The following is a 13,783-nucleotide window of genomic DNA, read 5'->3' as shown; positions in this document are numbered from 1 at the left end:
AGGTTGCCTTCTTCGCCTGCGTGCGAGTGATTGCCAACACTTCTTTGTCTTCGCCCCTCTTCTCAATATTGAGCAAATTCACCCCCTGCTTAGGGCGGTGTGTGTCATTGTGGTCATCGGGGCCGCACCATCTACACAGGCTCTGGGGGGTTTCAGTGTTCTGGCATTCCCGAGCGAAATGCCCCCATTGGTTGCAGGCCCGACATTGAATTATTGGCCGCCCCTTAGTATCATACTGCACTCTGCTCCGATTGTTATTGTTGTTGTTGTTGTTGTTGCCTCTCCCTCCTCTTCGATTTCCTCGATAACCATCGGATGATGCAGTGGTGTCGGCTTGCGTCTGGGCGGAGCCTGCTGCTGCGGACAGCGAGGGTTGCTCTTGCACGAAGAATACCTGGTTCCCTTTCGTTTTCATGTTGTAGGGACACTCTTTGACGGCGTGTCCCAACATTTGGCAAATTTCACAGAATGCCTTTTTCGGGCAGGTGCCTTTTGTGTGGCCTTCTTCCTTCGGAGCCTGCTGCTGCGGACAGCGAGGGTTGCTCTTGCGCGAAGAATACCTGGTTCCCTTTCGTTTTCATGTTGTAGGGACACTCTTTGACGGCGTGTCCCAACATTTGGCAAATTTCACAGAATGCCTTTTTCGGGCAGGTGCCTTTTGTGTGGCTTTCTTCCTTACATTCCGTGCACCACAAGTCTTCGTTTTTACTCATGCTCCCTCTCATATTCTTAAATTCCTTCATCATACGGTGCATATCCTTTTGAAGAGCTTGCACCTTCTTATTTGACGATTCATCACTGCTGCTTTCTCCCGAGGACTCCTCTTCTCCAGAGGACTTTTCCTTTTTCTTCTGCGATGTTTTGTCTTCACTTTCCAAATCCATCGCGCGATTGTAGACGTCATCGTATGAGGTGGACGGTACAATTTTCATTTTTCTCCGTAGGGATGACCGCAACCCTTCCACGAACCATCTCTTCTTTGGTCCGTCCGCCGGCTGGTTCTCCATCTTCCCCAGTAACTCTTTTAACCGTCGGCTGTATGTTCACAGTCACACTGTCTCATGCTTTCCCTGCTTTGTGCTTAATATCTCCGCCACGATCTCATTATCATCTCGAAGGAGTCGAAACTCTGTCTCGAAAGCTTTCTACAGGTCATCCCATGTTCCACCTTTGCTTTATCCACATCGGAGAACCAATCGATGGCTACTCCTCTCAGGGTGGCAGGGAACTGCACCACCCAATCAGCTTTGTCAACTACCCCGTTGGCTGACCATTTTGTTTCACACGTTCGGCAGTGCCGTACGGGGTCATCGTTGCCATCCCCGTTGAATTTAGGCAACTTCTGTTTGCTCGCCATCGATGGGGGTCGTCTACCTGGAGGTGGTTGTGGCTGTGTCTGTGCCCCTGTGTTGCTCCCTCCGGTCCCTTCGATGCCGATGGTGTGTCCTGCGGGGGTGACTGGAGGTACGGTGTTTTGCCTGCCGAGTGTGGCACCTACCGCACGGTTATCCTCCCCTTCGTTGTCACCTGCGCCCACTGCTGGCTCCCTTTGGTGATCCTCACTTTGTGGTGTAAGGGATAAGTTTCTGAACCGATCCCGGGTCTCTTCAACTAGATCTCTTCGTAACCTTGTTTCCTCCAGAAACTCTTCGTGGCTTCTCACCCTACGGTGGTCTGGCGACGCGTAGAAATTCCCCTCGGCTTCTGCACCCTTTGTGACACCTCCTTGGTTCCCTTCAGGCAACCCTTCGGCAGGTCATCCTTCGGCAAGTTGCCTCAGCCTTCGTCTACGTTCTACACGTTCCAGAATCAAGGCTCTCTGCGCGGCCTCCCACTCGTCCATTTCTGCTTTTTTATTTCTATCTTTATTCAATAGGTTGGGCATTAATTGCCGCACATTTCCAGAATTCGCAATACATAAATCAAAACACTTCTTTATTAATTCATTTCGTTAGATACAACTCGTGTCAATGACACTTTTATTTGAATATGGAAAGTTCAAGTTTCAATTCCCTCCTGGCTTGGCACCATCCCGTTCGGCTGCTTTCCTCGTACTGTTGAAGGATTTGTTGGCGTCGCTCTTCCTGGGCAATCTCCTCCAGGCGAGCTTGTTGTGCCAGCGATGCCTGTGCAAGCAACCAGGGAAGATGGTTCATCAATTGATTTACTGCCGGGCTCACCTCCAACGCTGTCCACACGACACTTGGTGGGATTTCTGCCTCCGTCGCCTCTCGTCGGACGTAGGTTTGGATAGCTACCTGGAGCAGAATTGAAAATTCTCTCGTTGCGGTGTCTTCTCCTATGTAAAGTTCTGTTCGCGCGTCGTCGGCCTTTGGGTTTACCTCACCAACGGGTAGGCCCATCGTGTCCGTGCGCCATCCGCGTCTTCCGTTCCCGAGTACGTCTAGGCAACGGTGCCAAATGTTTGCCCTCTCGGGTGAATAGCTTAAAACATAAAGCACGTAATGCAAAATAACGCCATAAATGTCAGACAAAGTATAAAAGATGTTATTCCATTCATAATTGCTGTCGTTGCAAGTTACATTCCAAAGTATATAAAGATACCGAGGGGGTGCGAGCGCCAACTGTCGCACCACAACTGCCACCCCTCGGTTGCCAACTAACCAAAACAATTACACATAATTAACTAGTCTTATTTGCGTGTACAATAATGCCGCCAACATCGTATTCAAGACAATCCATGACCAGCAAAATACGGTGAGTAACAATATAACCACGTGGATATGAGGAAATCACGATAATGCTATGGTTAAGGAGATCGACCAACTATGATATCAAATATCATTACACTAACTATTGATAAGATAAATTAGCATAATCTACATCTTAAGGTACATCAAGGCAGTGATACACAAGAAGAATCGAATAATAAACAAATATGATTATTAGACAAGATCGGCTAAATTCAAGAGGTACGATTAGAGATAGTTATGAAAGATGACAACATGAAAGGATGTGAGATGTGACTTATCGCTTCATCTTGGTTAGATATAAGAAGAACTAATTCCTCCATTAGAAAGCAGCAAAGTTTATGTATCTCTTTTATATCCTATTCGGATTGCTCAGTCTGAGCGAATTGACCTTGAGTCATTAAACTGGTTGCATATAGAACACATTTCAGATCAGAGAAGGCACCACCATTATTGCACGAGTTTCAAGAAAAAATCAGAAACCACAATCATCTCTCATCATTGTTAGTGATTGAGGATCTTCATTGGCATAGTTACATTGTCAAATCAGACACAGCCTTATAGCATTATCACTATAATATAAGGAAGGAGGTTTTGCATACATTATACAATGACATATCAGAAAAGGCAGCATTTTCTTCATCTCTGCAGCACCTTATCCGATGATAGTTGCAGATCAGATATATATATTATTATTCAATATCATTTTGCATACATCCAAGTGTCATACCCGAAATAGCAATGATATTTGTTTACATACATCATACATCATCTAAAAATAAGTGGTATCAATTATATTGTATAAGGACAATCAGTTATTAAATGATATAATAAACTATTATTTGCAATAAAAAAACTTCTATCATTATTACCTTCAGCATTATTTGAGATTTTAAGGAAAGAAGTCTCTTGCAATGATTGACTTAGTAATTGTTCCCTAATTCATAAATAATAACACAAGGGGACATTACATTCTGGCAATCACGAGAGCACAAATGAAGAAGGCAATGCACTTAGACCTTTGTATGGAGAAGGAATGACTCCGAGAAACCAGTAGAACAAGTGTTAGCAAAGGAATGAATAACCTCCAATGGAACTACAAGTACGCCATTGTGATCAGAGTTAGAGAAGAATATAGTTCGGTAGGTGCTATAGACAACCATACCCATCAAGGTGGCAAATTTTCTTCAAACTATGTAGTAATTGAGAGTGGCAATTACCAACACGGTCAATGACGACACAATCAGCCAAAAACAATGTAAGCCACGAGAGGAACCGATGGGGAAACCACCACGTGAAGGGAATGGGGCCAGTGATCCAATGTTGCTGATGGTGAGCATCAGGAGGAAGCTTGCCGTCGTCAAGATGGAAATTATGGGGAGGAAATTGACAAATACCATCATCGACGAAAGACCAACATTTTGGTCGTTGACCTTCCACTTGGTAGGTGTTGATCACTATGACATCAAGCTGTTGGGAACATTGATGGCACAAAAAGTAACGATTGGGACACAACAATTTATTTTGGACTTTGAAGTCATCCCATTGCAGAAGAAGGCATATGACACACTCCTCGGGAGGGGTTGGTTGATCACTGCTAAGGCAAATCACAATTGGAAGCGAAACACACTCTCATCCATTGAATCGGGTGGTGAGAAAAGAACTGGCGTCCTCTGAATCAAAATACAAAGATGGAGAGTGGGGTATGTATGAAGGAAAACAATGAAACCTAATGACGAAGGGGTGCTCGAGCTGGAAGACTGCTCTGAAGATGAGACGAGTTCCTTGAATGGACTATTTTACTGGCAAATGGAGGACTACGCGGTATTTTCGCCAACATGTAATTTTCTTGAAGCTACAACTCTTAGTGGAGAAACTAATGAAAGTGTATAAATTTATGTACGATACATCTGACAATATTGAGATGGAAAATGGAAGGAAATAGAAAAGGGAATCGAAGAAAATTAAGAAGGCAAAATATGGAGTCGGCCAATGAGAATTTAAAAAAAAATCAAGGTATTAAATTGGTACGACACCCAACATTGGTTCAACACTCAATAATCAATGCACAACCTCCAAGGAGTTTTACAGTATGACATCCAAGTCTTTGTTTTGCACAAGAAAATTTGGCAAAGCCTATCCAACAATCTTGGTATGACACTTTAAGATTTTGGCAATTGTATTCTGAGGTACGACATACTGTACAAGATTCCTAGACCCTCACAGTATGACAAGGAACTAGGACCATAAACCACAAACAACCTTGCCAGTTCATATGGAGGAAGTGACACCAGTACATGGCCGTATAGGAACATCAAACCGTACGAGTAGATAGAAAGGGCGTATGGCAAGAAGAGAAGGATACCGTATGAGGAGAAGAGAACGCTATACAGACAAGAAAGAAGCACGCCATACAAGGGAATAGACACTCTGTACGGACAAGGACAAGCCACACCTGATCCATATCATCCAACTGTATGAAGAGAAGAAGTAGCTGTACGCAACCCACAACATGGGCTTGTACGGGGAGCAAAGGAGGGAATACGAGGGTGGCATAAGGTCGTCTAGGAGGGCAAGGCAGCTGTATGGGATTTGTTTCAGATTGCACATGATTTGTTTCAAACTATATGTGATTTGTATCACATCGTACATCATGTGTATCAGGCTGTACGTGAGGTGAGGGGAGCCGTACGTGGTCAAGCCATATGGGAAGGGTAGCAAAAGTAGGTGGTAGGATTCGTATGGCAATATTATGCGAGTTTTCTGCAACTTCTAGTACGCCCATCAATTCTAAAGTGGAGAGTACAACTCTATCAGAATTTTGACGTCATACATTGGTTAAACACTGCGCTGCCCCTAGACCCCCAGTTGTTTTTTCAGGTACACTACCACTTTGAGTTGTCAAAGTACAAGTCATTGTCTACATTCTTGTCATTAGTTTTCCTGAATATTACTTGATGTTTACTTGTCGTTTGAAAGATGTTTTTTTCTTTTGGGGGGGATGATGTAGTCAACGTACAATGCCTATTGTTATGTTTGATAATATTGGTTATTCGATAATGAATTAATTGTCCAAATTAAGTTTCTTGTCGCTCTTGGGTAGTTATATGTGTCGGTTGGTTGATGGTTGTGTTCCTCTTGGCAACCGTTGGGTCCTTTAAATATGTAGTGTACTTGAAAAATCAAACGGGGGTCTATAAACCCATAATTAAATGCCATATAAAATTTTATTTTTCTTGTGTAAATGAGATGCTACAATAGTAATGAGGAACAAATACATGTTTTGTTGAGGCAATTAAGCATAAAATAGTCATTATTGTTTTTGTATTTTATCAAATTGTCTAACCTTGTAGCCATAAAGACCATATTTCCCCTTCCCATCTACCTTGTTGGATTTCCTTTAATTCTCTGTTTCATTTATAATGCAGCTTCTTTCCTTGAATTTTGTACCCTTGGATATACAAAATGACATGATTGTGTTGTCATATTGAAGCCAATCTTTTATGCTTCTTTACTCAGTTCAGTAACCCATATGTGTACTTTGGTGTGGATTATAAACAACTATCTTTCGAGAATGTCTTGTTCATTTTCAGTGCTAATCATGCTTTTACTAGCCCTCATCATTATAAATTATATTGTATGAAAGACTGTTCTCCAAGCAAACAGCTTCCATAATTGTTATGTCTATCATATGTAGATAAAAATAATATACTTGGAAGAATAAGATGTCTCTTGGAACAAAATCTGTTTCCCATTTGAAAAAAATTCCCTTAATATCTGTCTTTCATCACAAACATCAGTCACATGCATGCTTCAAAAGGTGAGGAAAGGAATGCATACTATTTATTTAGTTCCTGCCGAATCAAATCATTCAGGACTACAATGGTTGGTTCTGATGCAATATCCTTTGATTTCATCAAACTTTTTGCTGCCAAGTCCAGCTCTTCTTTGTTTGGAACTATTAAAGCACCAAGCCGGCGCTGGTCCTGCAAGTATATAGGGTTTGTAAGGATTATCTATAAACATGATACCTCCCATGTAGAAATAAATATCTCAGGATTCCCTTAACAATCAGATTTAAACACTGGACTACAATAACTCTTTAATCATTTCCATGAAGCCAGAACCAGGATTATTTTGAATTTATACCTGCCCAACAACAACAATTTGATGGATCACGTTACTCTGCATTGCAGCTTCTTCAATTTCTTCTGGTTCTACATTTTCACCTAAGGAGAGCAGTTTTCAAAAAATGAACAAAAATTAGGTACTTCATAGTTCCAGTAGAGAAAGATTACAGGAAGATGTTTGAAAAAAACATAAAATCAGAAATTATCATAATAGAAAATTATGTATAATTAAGTAGTTAAGAGTTGTAAAAAGGAATATAAAAAATTGCTGACATCCAAATATGAACTTGCATGAAACAATTAAAAAAAGAGCAGAATGCCAAACATGTATTAAGGTGCTAGTGGATGATCTCTACAGCTAAAAAGGTTAACCAAACTGTACAGCAGCTGTTAAGCTTAGTAAGAATAAAATAAATTTCTCATGTTTTAAACAATTCGAAGAGAGATGTTTCATCATTGAGAATGTTTGCACCTTATTTATGCTTTACCACAGGGAAGATTAATGTGCAGATGAGTCAGTCTATCTTTAGTCTCTGTTTTTGCAATTCCATCCATATTGTAATTTATGTGTGTTTCATATATTAGATAGCATAGTATTGCTCATTATTTTACTTCTATCTTCTACATTATTGTTACCTTAGCCCTTTCTTACTGCCTAATGGCATTATAGCCTTCATTGCTCTGGTTTACAGCTCAGTGGCACACATTTACAAACTACTACTTACATCCCTATACTGATTTGTCAACTGGTAGTTATGAATTGTGGGGGATTTAAATTGGTCTTTTACCTTTTTCCAATCAGAGGATCACTGTATCATAGAGACGTATTTTAAGCCAACAAGTTTTTGGTGAACCCAACATGAATCTTATCCTGCTTTTGATCAAGCCATTTTCATATTTTCCTTTTATCTTATACTACGCATCTTTTAGAATCATTTTTTGATCATGTCGCATCTTAAAGATATTCTAGCTAGTGTCAATCCCTTTAGATCCCATAGTAATTGTCAATTCACTCTTCCCATGGACATATCATTGAGGATAAAACCTTATGGTTTAATTTGCTTCAAGATCAACTTATCAACTTGGACCATCTATTTAATGCAAATGATTGAAATTATTGAGCATATGAACAAGAATATCTCGATTGAATCTTCAAATTAAAAAATCTAGACTATGGATTTACTTACACCCCTTCAAAGGATGGAACTCTTACTGGAATCCCCCTAGTGCCTGATTTCAGTACATCAATAGTGGGAATATCAAGCAATGTCCTGCCACCTAGCACTTCTAGTACAGAAGTTTGCCAAAAGTCTCCATTAGATAGTTCCTTGGAACTCCTCAAAGATCTCAAACAAGAGTGACCCATCTTTCAATGTGAAATTAGAGCATCCCACAGTAATGATAACTTTCAATGTCATGAGAATGAAGATACAAAACTTTTCTACGACTCACTCTTATTGACTCCTCAATCCTTTAGTCAAAATGGCATCTTTAATAAGGATACAACACACGAGGAATGCCAACACAAGCAAGCTTTTACTATTCAAGTATTTTATGATGAAGACTATATCATCTCCTATGCTCAAGCTCAAAAACTAGATATGATCCATTGCCAACAACTTGATCAAATGCATGCATTTAACTGCGAAGCAAATATAGTCTGAATATATTAAAAAGATGATTATCCCACTTTAGACATGAGAGCCAATGAAAATGAATATGAGCAAGTGCCTTATAATCCCCTCATAAATCCTCCTTTAGAAGACACAAGATGGATCATTCAACAAATATTAAAAATACACCAAACCAACCCCTCACTGGACCCTTACTAAAATCCTAAATAAAATGCACCCAAAATCAAACATTGGCCAATCTAATAAAGTTCAAAATTGACCAGAAAATTCATACCCCATTGGCCTAGTTTATTGTCATGTCCCCTCCCTAATTGAGTCGGCAACAATTTATTTTTAAGGCCCAATTATTGTTCTATTTGGGTGCTCAAATAAAGTGCTTTCTATTACATAATTAAATAACATTAAGTTACTTTTTATATTATTTTAATTTTAGGAGGGAAAATTATAATTAAGGGCTCAAAAATGTAATGCTTATAAAGGCAAATGTAATGCCCTCATTTTGTATCCAAATAATTATTTTCAAACTTATTTTCTCTTGGAAGCTTTCAAGGATGATAACCCTTGGTAGTGTGTTCTCGAGGACGAAAAACCTCTTGAAATCGCTAATTGATTGGGGATGAAAACCTTCAGTCTTATGGACTGTTGACTGCAAATTTCCATTGAACAATTTGAGAATTTTATTGACATTAATGGTAACATCAGCTGCTGCACCAAATTGGGCTGAATTTGCCTTTTTATCTGTTCTTTCTCGTGTGATCTGCCCCTCCTTTGTAAAAATAATTAATTTTAATAAGGGCGAATTAATTCTGGGTTTATTTATGCATAAGAATCAATAATTTTATTTGTTGCTGCCACAGAATGTTAGTTCTTAGTTTAATATGCATTTGATTTTAAATCTCTCTGATGTGAATAGTAGGGTGCTGCAAAGTTATTTGTTTGTGCTCATTGATAGTTTTTAAACCCTTACAGCAAGAACTTAACTCTCTGTGCGTTAGCTTAAATAAATTTGAATGATTTTAGTTAAGCTGTCATCTTTTGGAAGCAGTTAGAAACTTAGAATTAATCTATGCATGCATATCTGCCATTAATAAATTGTATTATCATCTTACCACCTACTGTATTGTTACTATTGGTAATTAGTCTTATTTATCCTTGCATTTTATACAACCACTCAGATCTGGCTGCCGCTTCCTTTAAAGCGAGATTGAATAGAAATAATAATTAAATTACTTAGATTACTGATTTATCAATGTAAGTTACTAATATCAATTTCTGATATTGCACTCAGCTTGATTATTCTGGTTCATAGGACTGAATTTCCTTAGTTTATGCAATTTTGTCTTTGGTGAATAATAAATCAGCTTGGATCAATTTAGTGGACTGATTCGTCTATCTCACATCATTGTCTATAAGTCAATATTGAATAACTGCTGCTATTATTTTATGTCATTAAATATTATAGTTTGCTGATAGCTGTTGCCCGTTTTATATTGCTACTGTTATTATTATAATTTACAAACAATTTATTTAGTACATTATCGTTGACATTATTTAGGATTTATGCACAAATTTCCACAAATAAAAAAGCTGAATTATCTAGGGTGAACCTGTAATGTCCCCTTTTTTACGGCATACTGCTCTGTGAGTGTTGGCTAGTTTTGGTTTTCCGAAGGTTTCTAGGTGAATTAGGAGAGTTCCAACGTTCTAGGAGATTTAAGTTTAAGATTTCTTGGCATCCAGTGGTGATTTGGAGTTTATTTGGCTTTCAGGTTTGCAGTGATGATCTTTGTAGAGTTTTAGGCCTTCTAGGTTGTTCTCTATAGTTCTTGGAAAACACTAATATTATTTTAGTAAGTGCTTGTTTTGGCACTCGACATCATTCTTCAGTATCGGTTCCTTCATGGCATTTTCAGTCTGAATTTTTGATGCCTTGGTGGTGCTTTTCGCAAAGTGGTTTGGATTATTTTAATATTTGCACTAAAGTTATAAAGTAATGTCTTAATATTCACTTTAGTATTGAATATTATAAAAGTTATGTCCCAAAGTTGGATGCATAGGGAAATGGAAATAATGGGGGAATTAAGTTGTTTTAAAATGTTAAAAGGCCTTGTTAAGTTCTTTCAAAATTCTGTGATCAAAATAGAAGAGATGGAGATATGATCTGAAAGTTGTATTTTATCTGCTATAGTGTGTTTTAAAGCTGCACCACACTTATCAATTTTGGTGTGTGCATCCTCCTCAATGTAAGCATGCTATATAAGTGGATGAGGGGTTACGTAGTGAAGAGATATGTCTTCCCATGTGGGAAGACACATCTCTTCCCTATGTACCTCTCACCACAGTATATAAACTAGTCACCGTTTACTTACCCAATCGGAAGGAGTGCGACTTGTTTGAGAATCGCTTTACCACCCGATACCATGAACGGTGTAACCGTTGCTCAAACACGATAAGTTAACTTTGGTTTTATTTATCATTAGTTAACGTTAACATATTAGTATATGTAATCAAATTAATATATATATATATATATATATATATATATATATATATATATATATATCAGAAGCATGAAATAGTACGACCGATGTTACAAAATTAACACTCCCTCTTAACTAGGGAGGACACATTTCATGTTAGAGAAAACATCACAATTCATCCATTGATTATGAAGAGAGGAGATATCACACCATAGTGATATTCAGAGATATGGTTCAACAATGAATATCAAGTCTCATGATACTCACCATAACTCATAGTTATCAAGTAAGGTATGTGCACTGGCATCAAGTCACATGATGTCTACCATATTGATAATGATTTCATGGCATGTCCACGAATATTATGTTCATAATATTCACCATGAAGATCTCTATCATAATTATGGTTTATTTAATGATATCAACCAACATATATCTACCATAATGTCTTAGAGATATATATACTATCATGACATGTCCACAGATATCAAGTCACATGACATCCATCAAGATAGTTAAATTGATAATTGTAAAATCGTCACCTTACAATATCAATTTGAAACAAGTGTTCATTATTGAAAAGTTGTCACCCTTCAATAATGTTCACAGAAGGCCCATGCAGTCATGGAGTCACACACATGACAAATAAAAGTGTTTACACACTAAACATCTTTAAATATATTAGTAAATCAGAATAAATGAGACTCTATCTCAAAATTAAATAACATTTTCAACCATACCAAGTTTATCTCTAAAGTGTTCAATCTTGATCCTGGAGAGAGACTTGGTAAGAATGTCTGCAATCTGATCACCTGTACTAATATAATTCAGTCGGATCACATTCCTTTCCACCATATCTCGAACATAGTGATAAAGAATCTCAATGTGTTTAGACCTGTCATGAAATACTGGATTCATTGAAAGCTTGATGCAACTCTGATTGTCACAGTAGATGATAGTAGGATTTAAGGGCTGACCAAACAGTTCTACAAACAATTTCCAGAGCCATACAACTTCTCTTGTTCCCATGGAGGTTGCAATGTATTCAACTTTTGTAGAACTCTGAGCAACTGAAGACTGTTTTCTACATATCCATGAGATCATTCCTGATCCTAAATTGAAGCAACATCTTGATGTGCTTTTCCTGTCAACTATGCTTCCAGCCCAATTAGAATCAGTGAATCCATGTAGGTCAAGTTCTACATGTTTATATTTCAAACCAAAACCAATAGTTCCTCGAAGATATCTCAGAATATGCTTTGCAGCAACAAGATGTATTTCCCTGGGTTCACACATGAATTGACTTAGTGCATTTACAGCATAACATATATTAGGTCTTGTGTTTACCAAATACATCAGAGATCCAATAATTTGTCTGTAGAGTGTAGGATCTGCAAACTCTGATTCTGCAGCTATTTCCTTTAGCTTGTGCAGATTTGTCTCCATAGGTGTGGTCATGGATCTACAATCCAACATTCTAAATCTCTTGAGTATATCAATGGTGTATTTTCCTTGATTAAGGATTATACCATCTGCCTGCTGCCAAACTTCCAATCCAAGGAAGTAGTGAAGAATTCCTAAATCTTTCATATCAAACTCAGAGGCTAATTCTTTCTTACATCGAGAAATACAATTATCCTCTCCTATGATTAGTAGATCATCAACCGAAAGAATAAGAATTAATGATTCACCATTGATTACCTTGTAGTAGAGATTTGGATCTACTTCATTCTTGAAAAACCCTAATTCCAAGAGATAGTGATCAATTCTTTCATACCATGCTCTGGGGGGCCTATTTCAGTCCATAAAGAGCTTTCTTTAATTTGCAGACATGTGATTCAGCCTTATGAATCACAAAACCTTCAAGTTGCTCCAAATAAACTTCTTCAATCTTACCATTCAGAAAAGCAGTCTTGACATCCATTTGATGGACTTTCCATCCTTTCGATGCTGCAATAGCCAAAACTGCTCGGACATAAGTGTATCTGGCAACAGGAGCAAATGTCTCTTCATAGTCAAAACCTTCTTTCTGTGAGAAACCTCTGGCAACAAACCTTTCTTTGTGCTTCTCAATGCTGCCATCTGCTGCATGTTTGATTTTGAAGAGCCATTTAGAAGATACCACAGATTTGCCTCTAGGCCTAGGCACAATATCCCAGACATCATTTTTCAGAATTGACTGATACTCTTCTGACATAGCATCTTTCCAAACTTGATGCTTGAGCGCATCTCCAACACAGGAAGGTTCTGCATCAATGATCTCACTCATCAAGGCAGTATAACTGGAAAATAGGTTAGGTCTCTTACTTTCTCTGAAGGTCCCCTTTGGAGCAGCATAATTTTCAGCTTCTTGAGGCATCTTTTTTAGAGTTCCGTGACTCGCGGCGAGTCACGCGAGTCAGCGGGCCGGGTGACCTTCGCCGGGTCACAGTGACCCTGACCGGGCTCGGACAGGTCACAGGGTGTGACTCGCCTAACTTGTCGAGTCAGCGAGTCACCCCCTGACTCGCCGAGTCCAAGGGTCGTGACCCGACCGGCGCAGCTTGAAAAGTGTGGATGCAAAAACAAAAAATCCATAACATATTTTTATTATTTTTTTTGCCATTTCCCTTTCTTCTAACCCTGAAAGGAATTGACATTCACTTTTATGAGTGGAAGAGTGGAAAAAAGAGAGGAAGAGAGAAAAATAGGAAGCCATAGTTTTGCAACCAGCTGAGAGGAAGAGGTGAAAAGCTTGCACAAATCACATTGGGGCAGCACTATAGTTGCATTGAGAGCATCAAGGAGTCCATAGAAGCTCATTTCAAACACTTCTCAACAAATTTGAA

At 38.7% G+C, this 13,783-nt stretch overlaps 1 protein-coding gene across 4 annotated transcripts in view; it reads right to left on the bottom strand.

Annotated features, from left to right (window-relative positions):
* The window catches only part of LOC131041755 (long-chain-fatty-acid--[acyl-carrier-protein] ligase AEE15, chloroplastic), a 317,818-nt gene that overhangs the window by 17,124 nt on the left and 286,911 nt on the right, over positions 1-13,783 (bottom strand). For all 4 annotated transcript variants that reach the window (XM_057974951.2, XM_057974954.2, XM_057974949.2 and 1 more), the window contains 2 exons: positions 6,861-6,940; positions 6,552-6,697 (listed from right to left, as the gene is read on the bottom strand). In XM_057974951.2, the coding sequence (XP_057830934.2) occupies positions 6,552-6,697; positions 6,861-6,940 (226 nt within the window). The remainder of the gene's footprint in view (positions 1-6,551; positions 6,698-6,860; positions 6,941-13,783) is intronic.

This window comes from Cryptomeria japonica, chromosome 10, assembly GCF_030272615.1.
Source record: "Cryptomeria japonica chromosome 10, Sugi_1.0, whole genome shotgun sequence".
NCBI classification, from domain to species: Eukaryota; Viridiplantae; Streptophyta; class Pinopsida; order Cupressales; family Cupressaceae; genus Cryptomeria; species Cryptomeria japonica.
The sequence above is the reverse complement of the archived record's forward strand: the minus strand, read 5'-3'. Positions and strand labels throughout refer to the sequence as shown.